Source organism: Thermothelomyces heterothallicus, assembly GCF_042370625.1.
Source record: "Thermothelomyces heterothallicus CBS 202.75 unplaced genomic scaffold P884_scaffold_25, whole genome shotgun sequence".
NCBI classification, from domain to species: domain Eukaryota; kingdom Fungi; phylum Ascomycota; class Sordariomycetes; order Sordariales; family Chaetomiaceae; genus Thermothelomyces; species Thermothelomyces heterothallicus.
In genome coordinates this window covers 274,384-288,219 of record NW_027192586.1, presented here as the reverse complement: position 1 = coordinate 288,219, position 13,836 = coordinate 274,384, and the positions used below count along the sequence as shown (strand labels likewise).

At 57.0% G+C, this 13,836-nt stretch overlaps 4 protein-coding genes across 4 annotated transcripts; 2 read left to right on the top strand and 2 right to left on the bottom strand.

Moving 5' to 3' along the window:
- Window positions 1-962: 962 nt before the first annotated feature.
- P884DRAFT_208112 (uncharacterized protein) lies at window positions 963-3,995 on the bottom strand (the record flags this gene model as incomplete). The annotated part of the gene is made up of 5 exons (XM_069438845.1): window positions 963-1,347; window positions 1,402-1,603; window positions 1,663-1,823; window positions 1,878-3,097; window positions 3,168-3,995. The coding sequence occupies 5 exons, from the start codon at window positions 3,993-3,995 to the stop codon at window positions 963-965; spliced, it is 2,796 nt and encodes a 931-aa protein (XP_069294884.1).
- A 3,137-nt stretch (window positions 3,996-7,132) lies between these two features.
- P884DRAFT_208233 (uncharacterized protein) lies at window positions 7,133-8,024 on the top strand (the record flags this gene model as incomplete). Its single annotated transcript, XM_069438853.1, has 2 exons — window positions 7,133-7,362; window positions 7,454-8,024. The coding sequence occupies 2 exons, from the start codon at window positions 7,133-7,135 to the stop codon at window positions 8,022-8,024; spliced, it is 801 nt and encodes a 266-aa protein (XP_069294883.1).
- Window positions 8,025-8,053: 29 nt separating this feature from the next.
- On the bottom strand, window positions 8,054-10,213 carry P884DRAFT_249244 (uncharacterized protein). The gene is made up of 2 exons (XM_069440589.1): window positions 9,180-10,213; window positions 8,054-9,126 (listed from the first exon to the last, which is right to left on the bottom strand). Exons 1-2 carry the CDS (start codon window positions 10,115-10,117, stop codon window positions 8,451-8,453), a joined length of 1,614 nt encoding a protein of 537 aa, XP_069294882.1. The 5' UTR covers window positions 10,118-10,213; the 3' UTR covers window positions 8,054-8,450.
- Window positions 10,214-10,780: 567 nt separating this feature from the next.
- P884DRAFT_302270 (BCS1 N terminal-domain-containing protein) lies at window positions 10,781-13,337 on the top strand (the record flags this gene model as incomplete). Its single annotated transcript, XM_069444928.1, has 2 exons — window positions 10,781-11,225; window positions 11,905-13,337. 2 exons carry the CDS (start codon window positions 10,781-10,783, stop codon window positions 13,335-13,337), a joined length of 1,878 nt encoding a protein of 625 aa, XP_069294881.1.
- Window positions 13,338-13,836: the final 499 nt, after the last annotated feature.

Genomic DNA, 13,836 nt, shown 5'->3' with positions numbered 1-13,836 from the left:
CCAAGCGAAGACTGTCTCACCGTACCCACCATCACTGGCTCACTCTTGGACTGCGCCCTCCTCGAGTACCGGGGATACCTTAGGCCCCCTTCCATTCCACCGCCCAGTTCTGTTGGCTCTTCCCACTCCAGGTCCTCCATGGTCCTGAAAGCTTCTGCCTCACTCATCCAGCCGTTTCGGCTGCCGTCGATGGAGATGCTTTGTCCCTCTTCATCGCCAACACGCCCTTCTGCCTGGAGTTCGTAGCGCTGTTCCATAGTTCCATCGGATTGGCTTTCTTCTTGTTCTTTTTCTTCGACAGCGCTAACACCGTTATCTCGCTTTCCCTCTCGATGTCCCAAACTAAACCCGTCATCATTTTCTTCGCAACTATCAATAACATTGACAGAACTAGAACCAACTTCCTCCAGTCTCCTTGCCCTTTTCATCACTACACTTGTCGGTGGTGTTGGTGCCGCAGGCTTCAAAGGTTGTGCTTGTTCCATGTATTGCTGGTGAGGGAAAATCGCCGCTTGGAACATCCCCATCCCTATTCCTGAGTGATGAGCATACGTCGCCGCCGGGACCATCACGACTGGTGCCGCTGCAAAGAAGTGAACCTGATGAGGCCCAAACTGCTGCGCATCAGAGTGCGTGGAGGATATGGATACGGGCAAGAAGACGGATGGAGGCAAAGTGCCTGCTGTCGCACTGCTATCGACGGATTCGTCTAGATTTGAGCAATGACGGTGTTTGTTCGGACTCGGAATGGCGGCGGCGGCGGCAGCAGCAGCCAATGATCGCGGCGTAAAGGCCGGTGCGCCGGGATTTAGCTGTTGGGCTCGTGTGGAAGTCTAAACTGGTTAGGGAAGATACAGGTCGTGACAAGAATATCTAATGTTGGGGAATGCCGCGTCATATCACACAATATCAAATATCTCTATAGCGCATAATAATACATTGACAAGGCAGGTTTCTATCGCTCATACCTCTTTTTTCAGCCCCGGCGTCGTGGGATTGTCTGCTGTCGTGCCTCTGGCAGTGCTCCCCGAACCATCAGCGTGCCCATTGACCTGTCCGTTAGGCTTCCCGTTTGTTGTTGGGTTTGATTTGACTTTGGCAAGCTCCGAGCTTGTGGCCTCGGCGCTGAGATCGTTGACAATATTGGGAGTCTTTCGGCCCCTAGTGGCGGGCTTGCCGTCCTCGCATAGCTCCTTGTCCCTTGGTTTGACAAAGATCTGCTTCGACCACAGTTCTGCATATTTTCCATCTGCCCGGATTAGCTCCTCGTGGCTGCCCTGCTCTACAATCTCCCCACCGGTGACGACGATGATGCGGTCGGCGTTCATTATAGTTGACAGGCGATGCCTGAGCCCATGATTAATTAGTTAAGCCACTGACTGTGCGCAAGTGTAAACATACGCTACGATGAACGTTGTGCGGCCTTCGCAGAGTGTCCGCAGCGCCTCTTGGATCCTATGCTCGGTCTCCGTGTCGACTGCGCTCGTTGCCTCATCGAGCAAAACGATCGACGGCCTCTTCAAGATAGCCCGAGCTATCGCCACCCGTTGCAGCTCGCCGCCGGATAGTTTGACACCGCGCTCGCCAACCTTGGTTTGATAGCCTTTTGTTTATCAGTTCAGGTCACCCAACAAGGTGAGGGGAACCGGGGACAGATCTTACCGTCAGAAAAGGTTAGGATCTGCTCGTGGATGCTTGCGGCTTTGCAAGCCTCGTACACCTCCTCGTCCGTTGCGGTGAGCTTTGCGTAGCGCACGTTGTTCATGATCGTGTCATCGAAAAGAATAGGGGCTTGTGGCACCACTCCAATCTGCGCCCGAAGACTGCGGCAGGTCAGCACAACAGCCAGGCGGGGTCCTCACAATGCTACGACCTACCTGTAGAGGTCAACATCCCGGATATCCTGCCCGTCAATTTTGATTGACCCTTTGCTGACGTCGTAAAACCTATCCAGAAGCTTGAGTATGGTCGACTTGCCGGCGCCCGTGGCACCAACAAAAGCGACCGTCATGCCGGGCGTTGCAGTGAAGTTGATGTCCTTCAAGATCTCCTTCTTGCTGTCGTACGAGAAATAGACATGGTCGAAGCGCACCTCTCCACTATTGAAGTGCAGCGGCGGCGCTCCCTCCTTGCTGAGCACGGTTGGTTTGGTCTGCAGAATTTCGAGGAGTTGCTCCGCCTGGAGGAGATCTCTCGAGATGTTTTTGCCGAGACCGGCGAAGAAAGTGAGGGGAGCCACCAGTTGGGCCCAGTATGTCAGCAGCATAATAAAATCACCCGGGGTCGCTTCGTCGTGGGTGACCTGGTACACGGCCAGAAAGGCGCCAGCCAGCAGTCCGGAAAGAAGCACCAGAAACTGCAACGCATAAGCCAGAACGTAGCCAAAATAAACCTTTTGCGTCTTATTCACACGGTCCTTGACGGCGACCGAATACCGATCCTCCTCGTGGCCGATCTGGTTGAAGCTGGCGACGGTTGACCAACCCTGGATCCCAGCCTGGCGCACGTAGTGCTCCTTGTACCAAGCACCGACCTCGTTTCTGCGGGCCGTTTTGAGTGCCGAAATCATTCGGGTGGTAATGTACATGAAAGTCGTCGCGGTCGCAATAGTGATGAACCCTTCGTATGGACCGAAGGTCGCCGAGAGATACACAAAAGCAACCACCATGTCGATGAGCATCGGGACGGCCCGGAAGCATATCGACTCGAGGATGTTGGAGATACTTTGACCGCATGATATCGCCATCATAATGTCGGAGGAGCTCTTGGAATCGTGGAAGTCAGACGACAGGTTGAGAACGTGAGAGTATGCCGCCGTGCTGATAGCGTCGAAGGAGTAATACTCGACAGGGATCCAGAGCCATTGGCGCAAGAGCGTGAGACCAGCCTCCGAAGCCACCAACTTGAGGCCGGCAAACAGGAGGACCTCGTTCCAGGGGTTTCTTCCATTCGTGCCGGCGAGGGCATCCATGATGATACCGAGCTGGCGCGGGATCAGGAGATTTATGAAATTCATGGCTAGCAAGCACAATCCCACTAAGACAACACGGACTTGGAGTGATCGGCGGTTGACCGGCCAGATGTAGGGAAAGAAGATCTATAGCGACTAAGTCAGTAACGGTTATAGACCGGTGATGGGAGGGAGGGGAAAAAGCTGGTTAACGTACCATGAAACTCTTCGCATATGTCACCCAGTTTCCCTTCTCCTTAAGCCTCTTCTCCATCTGCTCGCTCGCTTGCCGCTGGCGTCGTTCATAAGGATTGTCGTCCTCGTCCGTGTCAGAGGACTGGTTGCCGTCGGTCGAGGAATCCGAGTTGGATCCATATCCGTTCTGGCGCGTCCCATCGCTCTGGCCATCTGAATCGGAGTCATGACTGGCATGGCCGTTCGACTTGAGCAAGTTCTGGCGTTCGGAATCGGTGCCCTTCTCTTGCCTACGATCCCAGCTCCCTGCAAAATAGAGTACCACGGCGAGGAGAACGGCAAAGTACCGCACGGCTACAGCCGAGATATCGAAGAAGTCGATGAACCGGAGTGACCCTGCGGGCCGGACCATCAGAGACAATATTGCCAGGACCGGCTCCAGCACCAGTGCTATCGCGAACGAGCCGATGTACGGGTACCAGACAGGGTTAGCGGCGTCCGAGAGCCCGGCAACGACGATACCAAAGACCAGGGCGCACGACATGAGACCAATGATAATATCCTGATCGGCGAATGGGAAGACATGCCGGACAGCTCCTTGTATTCCCAGGGCGAGCAGTTGGGCAAAGTATGTGGCTATGACCGAGACGAGCAGCCAAGTGATGGGACGTCGACGGGGGTGAGCCGGATCTGACGACCTAGTCTGCAAGGTACATACGGCTATGGTGGAGGTGGCCATGTAGTAGACGAAGACGACGGTCGGGTACGCGTAATGCAGACCTGCCAGGACTTGGCGCAGTGGTGGCCGGACAAGGCCGCTGGCAGTATCAGTGTCGTACGGATACGCCATCACGAGAACGTTGGCTGTGTCGGTGCTGGGAGGTACTTCTTCACGATCTTGAACTGTGGTCGGCACTAAATTGCCATACAACACCTCGAGGTGGCGAGCGCGCCGGGTCGCAATTTAGCCTTGGCTGGTACTGGGAGTCCTGTTGTGTGTTGAGGACAATGTAGCCTTTATTGCTCCTCGGGGCTCATACGAACGTTTCCAGCAATTCGATGACGGCTTGCAGTTACCGGGTTGTTTCTCTGGATGCTTCTCCGATTCTTGGCCGGTCGATAGTTTGAAAGTGAAACAAGACGTCTCAATTCCCACGTGAATTGCCTTCAGCGGTGCCAGTTGGTCTCACCGGCAGCAGCCCGTTCCTTCCCTAGTGGTTGCTTTTAATGGAATCGCAGTTAGTTCCAGGGAAGGAGCATTCGTCCGAGAAGGGTCAACAACACGAAAGTACGGCAGGCACCGGCGTGCGTTTGGTCTTTCCGCCACTGTCCGTATGGACCGAATCCCAAGCAGGTCTGGAGCCGAAACTGCAAAGATTGACGAAGCAGAGAGAGGCTGATGGTTGGGTTATAGGCGAGTTCGCTCGCTCCCGCGCGTTGGGAGCCTGATAGCGCGTTCAGGTCGCCCACCAGCAGCTATGAGGTTATAGGCGAGCCAGATCCTCCACTGGAAACTAGTTGTCTCAGGTCTGGTTTGCGCGTCTGTTGCACCAACCTCTGCCTGTCGTGGAGTCGCTAGGCTCTCACAAACTCACGGCAAGCCTCTGGGACGCAAGCTCTGCTCACACAACTACCATAGCTCTTCTACGTGAGGCGTCAGCACGCACAACGTCGGCTATGGGTCGTGGGGGCCACCTCACCTTCTGAATCCAGAGCAGTCGACGCAACAGCCAAAGACTCGGGCCCACGTCTCACCTCTGAGGCACGGACGGCGCAGACTGCTGCTGGATTCAGCTTGTGGCGAAAACTCTCCAAGCTGCGCATCCACTGGAAGACAGCCAGGTTAGTGAAAAGGCTGACCGAAAGCCAAGCTCGGTGTAGCCACCTCTACTGGCTGGGCGCGTCTAAGTTTGTTGCCCGAAGTTGCAGAGGTGACTCAGCAATGGAAGTTCCAAGGAGCTAAACACAAACGAATGTTGATTGCCTCGGTAGCTACTCCGTACAATAGGCAAAAGGTATGTTTTGTTTGGCGTTCTCTGACCCCTGTTTCGAGCAGGTAGTCTCATGACGTCGGACCCATCTGACACGAACACCCCCCCCCCCCCCCCCCCCCGGGAGCGAGAGCGACGTGGTGGGAGCGTCAGCAGAGAAACGAAATCTGCGACCCCCGTGCTCTGAGGGAGTGCGGCGGTGGAAGTGACGGTGTAGAACCGAGACTTTGAACGCCAGGGCGCCCGAAATGGTATGACGGTAAAAAAACAGGGCACGATAATTGGTGGCAAGGACCCTCATTAACGGGTGCCATTGTATTATCAACCCCACGGGTCTTCCAGGAACGGGAGGAGACTGGTTTGCTTGCCCCTGTCCTTCTGTGATTTGGAATCGCACACAGGAAGAGAAGAGGGACAAAGCTGCATATCGCAACCGAATGCGGGAAAAACTTGAACGGCGGTGAAGATGGGCCATGCTCCAAGTGGCCTATTTTTTTTTTTTTTTCCTCCGGCTCCGAGTCGCGGAGTTGAGGGAAACCAGGATTTGGAAAGGGTCACGGTGGTATTAGGCGTCGCCTGTGATTTGTTTCCGTAGTGGCGGGCAACCTTGCGCCTCATGCTGAGAGGCTGCCCTTTTAGGTCGTTGCATCGCTGCAAGACCGCAAGAATTGGATATTGTTGGCTCGAGGGGATTGGCGAGCGCGTTTATTTTTTTATATAGGTGTAAACGCAATGACGGCAGTGGACGTACGGGCAAGATATAACCCGGACATCTTATTTTTTTGGCTTCCACCTAAATGGCGCTAAGCATAGTTACCGTGGTAGCGGTGGCATATGAACCTCTGGCCCCGACTGAGGGGGAGCTGAAAGAAGCGCTCCGAAAACACTTGTTGTCGACCTCAAAACGTCCCAAGCGGGCGCGGAATCTGGTGGTGGGTTTCGTGCATCGGGTATGGGATGATCGCGCTGGTACCCTTCCTCATAGAGCTTGATTTATCATGGAGGGTGATGTTCTCGCTGACGTGAACATCTCGGCAGCTTGCATACGCGCTGGCATGTTCCGACAACAGCCCTGTTGCCGGACTGCAAGACTTTGGAACGTGATACTGTCTAGGGTGCGTAGGCTACACAACGACGGGACCATGACGGGACAGCAGCGACGACGCCCAGTCCCGACTGTCTACAAAACAGGTATTCCAACCATTCCCCTCTTCTCAGATATCGCTAGAGAGGCGGCCTCGTGGCTTGCAAAGGCCGAGGAATGTGCCTTGGGAGAGATGCGGAGTCCGTGTGGCCGAACCGATGCGACCATCAGACTCTGATACCCTCTAGGTCCTCATGCACATACGGTGTGTAGCGTGTTTAGGAGGTAGAGTGAAGATGAGGCCTGGGAGAGTTGGTTATGAAGTTAGGGAAAAGAAATCGAATAGGCTGGTTGAGAATTTATTATAAGAGACAGTCTCGTTTCCCCGTATGTGTTACAAGAGAGAAGAAACAGAAAGAGAGTGTTAAATGAGTAAGCAAGAAAGGGGTTATAGTTATAGGGTTCCTGCTACAAGTTCTGTAGTACGCTAAATGCCTATTCTAAAGCGCTACTTTACCTGACTCTGAGTGCTCAGCAAACCTGGCGTTCGTTATGTCGCGCTTTCCCTCTTGCTCTTTTCACTTTCCTTCGTCGTGTTGAGCTCCTAGAGCATTCCCAAACAAAACATCCATCGCAAATTTCCTTGAAGCCAATGCAGGTACTAGAGACTTGGGAATACTAGGAAACACTACAGCCCGTTCGAGTCATCGGCAAAGCCCATCTATTTCCTAACCAGTCGATGCCAAGACAGGCGCAGCTCGTTCAGTTATTCATTCCGACTTATGGAGTCTTAGCATCGTCAATTGTTCGCATAAATGGGTCAAGACAATGAAGAGATGTAGCCCGTGTATCTCGTTGTTTGCGTTTTTTCCCCTACACTCCTTTCTTTCATTACGTCTCAACGCCGTCGCCATGCCGCCTAAACGCTCCAAGCCTCAACACCAAAAGACCAAACGGATTCGAGTGGCCCGCCCCGAGACTGGCCCTCCAGCAGAATCCCAGTCCCCAACAGCCAAGAGCGAGGCAGACTCTCCAGTCTACTTTTGGCGCATGTCAGATCCTGCGGGCTACCTTTCCCAATGGTACCCGTGCGCCTTCAGCGACGACAAGGACCCCTCCATCACCTACCCAACCGCTGAGCAGTAAATATTTCCCCCCTTCTCCCCGGCCCGTAACCCAAATTCGGAAGAAACGTAAACACTCATTGAACATGCCCATCCCAAATAATAATAGCTACATGATGCACCAAAAAGCCGTCCTCTTCTCCGACCTGGAGGTGGGCGCGGAGATCCTGGCCACCCTCGACCCGCGAGAGGTCAAGGCCCTGGGGCGGAAGGTCTCCAACTTCTCGGACGCCGTGTGGAACGCGCGGCGCGAGGAGATTGTGCGCCGCGGAAACCTGCTCAAGTTCACGCGGCCCGTCGATCCCGAGGACGGATGGTGGATGGTGCAGGTGGACGGCGAGGGCGGCGAGGGCGGCGAGAGCGTCAGCATCCGGGAGCTGCTGCTCCGGACCGGGGACAGGGAGATCGTCGAGGCGAGCCCGCTGGACCGGATCTGGGGGATCGGGTTTAGCGCGGCCAAGGCGGAGAGCATGAGGAAGAGGTGGGGGCTGAATCTGCTGGGCAAGGCGTTGATGGCTGTTAGGGAAGAGTTGAGAAAGGAGGCGAAGGGACAGGAAGGGGCGCCGAAGAGCGGGAAAGGTAGTGACCAGAAAAAGGGTGAGCGAAGGTCTGCTACGGGCATGAGAGTTGTGCCGAAGAGAGAACGGAGGGTCGGTTTTGCTCCTGGTGTTGATCGGTAGACGGTATACCCAGGGTCATCTAGGTTTGTGTTCGATTTGAGGGTATTATTATGCAATCGTTTCGAGTGCCACCTCCCTCCCTCGCATCCACTACCACACCCCACCACTCGCACCGTCAAGTATTGTACAAAGTAGGTCTGCTTTTTCATGACACGCCCGTATCCAACGGGCCCCCGTTTTTCGCAGAGTGGTGTTGGTCCTAGAAATGCACCGAGACGCCTGCTCTCCCTAGCTCTATAACGACAAGTTTCCCTTCCCAAACTCCCGCAATCTCGGGCGGCAAGTCCCGGATGTCGTATGATACAGATTTGGTGACATAGAACACAGTGAAGGAGAATAGGTTGACGCCTGAAGCAAAGAAGACGCTTCGAGGTATACCCCCGGGAGAAGACGCGCAGTGCGTCGGGTCGTGTTAATACAGGCCGTTTAGATGTAGTCGCGGCCGCTCTTCTGCATCTCGATCAATCGCCAACCCCTGGTCTCGGGATTGTTGACATCCTCGGCGATGCGGGTCATGCCGATGGCGTAGGTGACGAGCTGGACCTTGTCCTCCATGCCCGCTGCCAGCTGGTTCGTCTTGGCGTTACGGTAGACATGGACCTCCTGGGTCCTGCAGGTGACAATGAAGACAGGAATCTCGCCGGGGTCGAGCATGCGGGCACGGAGGATGTCCACCCCCCGAATGTCGAGAATCTTGCCGTCGGACTTGAGGCCGGCTTGGAGGTACTGCTTGGTCAAAGCCTCGTACACGGAATACTGGGCTTCCGAGAGCCACAGCTTCAGCGTCTCCGTGTCGCCCTTAACGTAGGCATCCAGGACCTCGGGCAGGATGTACTCGCGGAGCTCTTGGAGGAACGGCTCGAGCTTGAAGGAGGGGTCCATGCTCCGAAGCTTCTTGATCACCATGGCCGTCTCGTTCTCGGCGAAGAAGCCCGCAACCTTGTCCGTGATGCTCCGTGCCGTCGAGATCAGGGGGTTGTCCGACTCTTGATAGATCGACTTCATGCCGAAGAGGCTCTGGACGAATTTGTTTTGGTCCCTAAATTCCCTCCAGGCCTCCTTCCATGCGGCATCCTTGTGAACCGTGAGGTTGGTTCCGGCACTGTACAAGTAAGCATGTGCGATGCGAGAGCGAGGGATATCAAGGAGTCTCACTTGGGGTCCTCTTGGTAGACAGGGTTGTTCGCCCCGTTCTTCTTGTTCATCTGCTCCCGCAGCTCCCTCAGCCTCCTGCGCTCTTCCTTGTCGACCCAGCCACCGTACCGGGAGCTGCTCCCATCGTCAATGACATTCTTGACGTTCTTGTACGCCTCAGTCTCTCGGATCGGCTTGGTAGCCTTGTCCAGAACCTCGCCCGTCTTGCTCGCGCCTTTCCGCACGCCCTTCATGACGGGAGTCTCCCAGGTCCAACTGGCGCCCTTGCCGACGGCCCCGGCAGTTGTCTTGACCACCTTAGCAGCGGTGGAGGTGACAGCGCCGGAGGTGGCCTCGTAGGCTTGCCGTGCCTTCCGGACGGATTCACTCTCGACGAATTCGTTCGCGGAGGACGCGAGGGCCTTGGTCGACTCATTCCACTCCTTGGACTGCTGGAACTCCTTTTGCATAGTGTCCAGGAACACTTGCCACGGAGTCTTGTCGCCATGGGGCGGCGGTGGCGGGAGGTCGTCTTTCTTCTCCTTTTTCTTACGCCCCGCCTCCTCCTCGCCCTCGCTCGCCTCCTCTTCTTTGGTATCTTCCTTGGTTTTCGAGTCCTTCGTCTGGTCGCCCTCTTTCGCTTCAGCTCGCGCCTTTCCCTCCTTGTCTGCGGGTTCTTGTTGCTTTAACCTGGCGGATACGTGGAAGGAGCGCGCGTCGGTTTGGGATGAACGGTCGAGCCGGACGGCGCTGGTGGGCAGCGCGGAACGCAGGAGCGGTTGACGCTGGATAAGGACGGATGCGGAGCATGTCGCGCTCTCGGAAACGCTGAGTGGCGTTCTCCGGGACGACGAAAGGAACCGGTAGTGCGAAGTTGGCGTGCAGCGGGAGCTCCGCAGGGCGGATGCCCTCAATGAGGCGCCCGGCGCAAACCTCTGAAATTGCCGCGCAGAGTTCATGGTTCTGTACAAGCCGGATCGCCCTCGACGGAAGCGGCAGGCGTGGCAGAAGATGGGGGAAGTGGATGATTGGGAGGGCTGGCGGCGCAAGAGCTGTGGTTGATAAGGTTTTTTGCCCGCGCGATGGCGGAGCCCGGTCCCCAGAATTCTTTTGCCCGTCAGAATCTTTGCCAAGAGCCCGGGAATTTCCCGGCATACGGAGTAATTGGTTACACTTAATGGTGGGTCCTGGTTCTTCAGGTACACTAACGTTAGGTTGTGGCTCCCCCGGTATAGCGGCAGGTTCCGACCAAGCCCGCCAAAATTTCCAGCGGCCTCCACGCAGCAGCGGCTGATCTCGTCTCTGGCGTGTTTGAAGCGCGCACCTGACCCGACATCCCGTCTGACGGCAACAATTATCATCCCCCGACACAGGTGCTGTCGCTCAATTGACCATTTCCTGGTGTGGAGATGAGCCGGTTCACAGTAGGCCGCCTTTTGGCGCCGGATCTGGTCCGACCACTCTGCAGAACCATTTGCCCGGCAGCAACGACGACTACAAGCACGACGGTCCCGCAATGGACCAGACTCTTCTCCCAGTCGCACGCCGTTAGGAACGTCTCCCAGACACCTCCCCAACAGCCGACACAGCAGCAAACACAGCAGCAAGGCGGAGCCGGGGCGATGAACCGGCTCGTGCAGCAAGTGATGAGGGGTACCCTACGGCCGGGGGAGCCAGGCCCGGACTCACTCACCGACACGCTGGACGCCTCGGAAGAGGGGAACAACCCGGAGCCGTACCACTTCCACATCTACAGTCACAAGCACAACACACACGTCACGGTTACCAAGCCGAACCGGGACGCCATCATCTCGCTCTCGTGCGGCAACCTGGGATTCAGAAAGTCCGGGCGTAAGCACTACGATTCGGCATACCAGCTCGGCGCCTATGTGATAGACAAGATGCACCAGAAGGGGTTGGTGAAGTCGATCCACAAGCTGGAGGTGGTCCTGCGCGGATTCGGCCCTGGGAGAGAAGCGGTTGTCAAAGTGTTGATGGGGAACGAGGGTAGGCTGCTGCGGCCCAAGATCGTGCGCGTGTCGGACGCGACGAGACTTAAGTTTGGTGGTACGAGGAGCAAGAAGCCGAGAAGGTTGGGCTAAGTATATATTCATTGTACTGTTTGAGAGTTTTGGTGCTGGGGCGAGGCAATTGAGCGACGCCTGGTGGATATGGATCTGTCGACCGGACGAGCCGGTCCATGTATATCTGTATACTACTCGTAAAACAATATTGTTTTTCTAACCAGCTGTCTCCCCAAGTGCCTACCCATCGTGGGAGTCGGCATGTAAATGCAGTAGCACCAATTTGGCCTATGTTAGGAGGGGTGAAAGCTGGCCTTTCAAAGTTAGGTGGACGCGATTTGGTCCGTCGGTGTTTCGTTGCCCGAATCACCGGCAAGGTCCGGTCTCCTGCCCCACTAAAAATTTCATGCCTACAGTGCGTAAGTTACACTTCGCAGTAATTAGACAGCGAAGGCGAGGGTGCCAATTCCACTGTTGCCAGAGCCGAATCTGTTGCGAGATAAGGCACAATTCGACTATCCAACATTGGCGGCAAGGCCTGCCATTCACATTGACAACGGCGCAACGCCATGTTGGAACGACGACAATGCCGCAGAACACACAATTACCCGCTTCCCAGTCTCAATATCCGCTTCTATCGGTATTAAACCTGGCATCGGCAACACCACTACCCTCAGCCGCACAAACAACAACAACAACAACAACACCCACATCACCATCAGCGCCCAATACCCCGCCAGTTCCCTCCGTTCTCGGTCTCGATGCCCTCTTCAACAACCCCGTCTTCGCCGGAGGCATCGGCCTAGCCGGCCTGGGCGCGGCCGCCGCGTTTGGCCGGCGGGCTCTCATCTCGGGCGCCGCCCTCCTCCGCCGCCAGCTCCTCGTCAACATCGAGATTAGCAAGCGTGATCCTTCCTATAACTGGGTCCTGGCCTGGCTCGCCCAGCCGCGCGACAACAGCGGCTTCCTGGCGCAACGCCTGACCCGCCTGCGCAACCTCTCGGTCACGACGAGCACCAGGTCGCTCAGCCCGCGCGGGGTGCCCGACGAGTCCGGCGGCGGCGGCGGCGGCAAGATCCACGCCGACTTCCGCGTGCAGCCGGGCTTCGGCCGGCACATCGTGCGCCACGCCCCGGGCGTCTACATCGCGGTGAACCGGGAGAAGGCCGGGACGGCGACGACGGCGACGGGCGAGCCGCACGAGACGCTGACGCTGACGCTGCTGTGGAGGCACCGGCACGTGCTGGCCGACGTGTTCACGCAGGCGCACGCCCTGGCCCAGAGCTTCCAGCAGGGCAAGACGGTCGTCTACACGGCCCGCAAGATGGAGTGGGCCGTGCTCGGCAAGCCCAGGCTCAAGCGGCCGCTGGGTAGCGTCATCCTGGACGAGGGGGTCAAGGAGCGGCTGGTCGACGACGTCAAGGAGTTCCTCGGGGCGCAGCAGTGGTACACGGACCGCGGGGTGCCGTACCGGAGGGGCTACCTGCTCTACGGCCCGCCCGGCACGGGCAAGACGTCCTTCATCCAGGCCCTGGCCGGCGAGCTGGACTACAGCGTCGCCATGATCAACCTGAGCGAGATCGGCATGACGGACGACCTGCTGGCCCAGCTGCTGACGCAGCTGCCCGAGAAGAGCATCTTGGTTCTGGAGGATGTGGACGCGGCCATGGTGAACCGCCGGCAGCGCGACCCCGACGGGTACAGCGGGCGCACTGTGACGGCCTCGGGCTTGCTCAACGCCCTGGATGGCCTGGCCGCCGGCGAGGACCGGATCGCTTTCCTCACGACCAACCACATCGACAGGCTGGATCCCGCCCTGATCCGCCCGGGCCGCGTCGACGTCATGGTGCGCATCGGCGAGGCCACCCGGTACCAGGCGGCCCAGATGTGGGATCGCTACTACGGCGACATCGACAAGGACCACTCGGGCCGGGAGCGTTTCCTCAAGAGGTTGGACGACCTGGGCTTGTTTGGCGGCGACAGCCAGAACCCAGACGTGCCCAAGAGGCACACCTCTACCGCCGCCATCCAGGGTCTCTTCCAGTTCAACAAGGGCGACATGGAAGGCGCCATCAACATGGCCGACGGTCTCATTCCACGGACGTTTGAGCCTGACCATTCGGCCTCCGAAGGGTCGATCAAGGCCCCGGCATGAGGCCGAAAGAGTTCTTGTATACTAATGTAAGACTACGCTGTACTATCTTTTCTGGATATATGTACCTAGAATGTTGATACCCCCCCCACCCCTCCCCGGCCCAAGTATCGCGAAACGAAATACTCGGGTCTCTCTAACGGGTTGGGTGGTTCTTGCGGCCGGGCAGCCGTCCCATGCCACACGGCCCTAACGAAAACCACAAGGCGATGCTGTGAAGAAGCACGCGCCTGACGGCACCATAGGGTTGTTCGACTGATCGCGGACATCAATGTGTATATATATGTCTACAGCGAAGTCGAAAGGTCGCGTCATATGCGCAAGAGCAGAAGCTCCATTAGTATACTGCCCCTCCTGCTTCCCTGCCATTTCGCGCGCGAACTGCGGCTTCTCTCCTCGGATGTCCCAGTCCGCTGACCAAAGCCTGTGTTGATCCCGTATGCCTGATGCGATGGGAGCCATGCTCGGCCCCTCCGGTCAAAAGGCGTGCAGAGCGCCCCCC

Coding starts and splice junctions, on each gene's coding strand:
- P884DRAFT_249244 (XM_069440589.1), bottom strand. CDS start 10,117: ATGAACTCTGCGCGGCAATTTCAGAGGTTTGCGCCGGGCGCCTCATTG. Junction 9,127..9,179: donor GTCTACCAAGAGGACCCCAA/GTGAGACTCCTT, acceptor TTACTTGTACAG/TGCCGGAACCAACCTCACGG.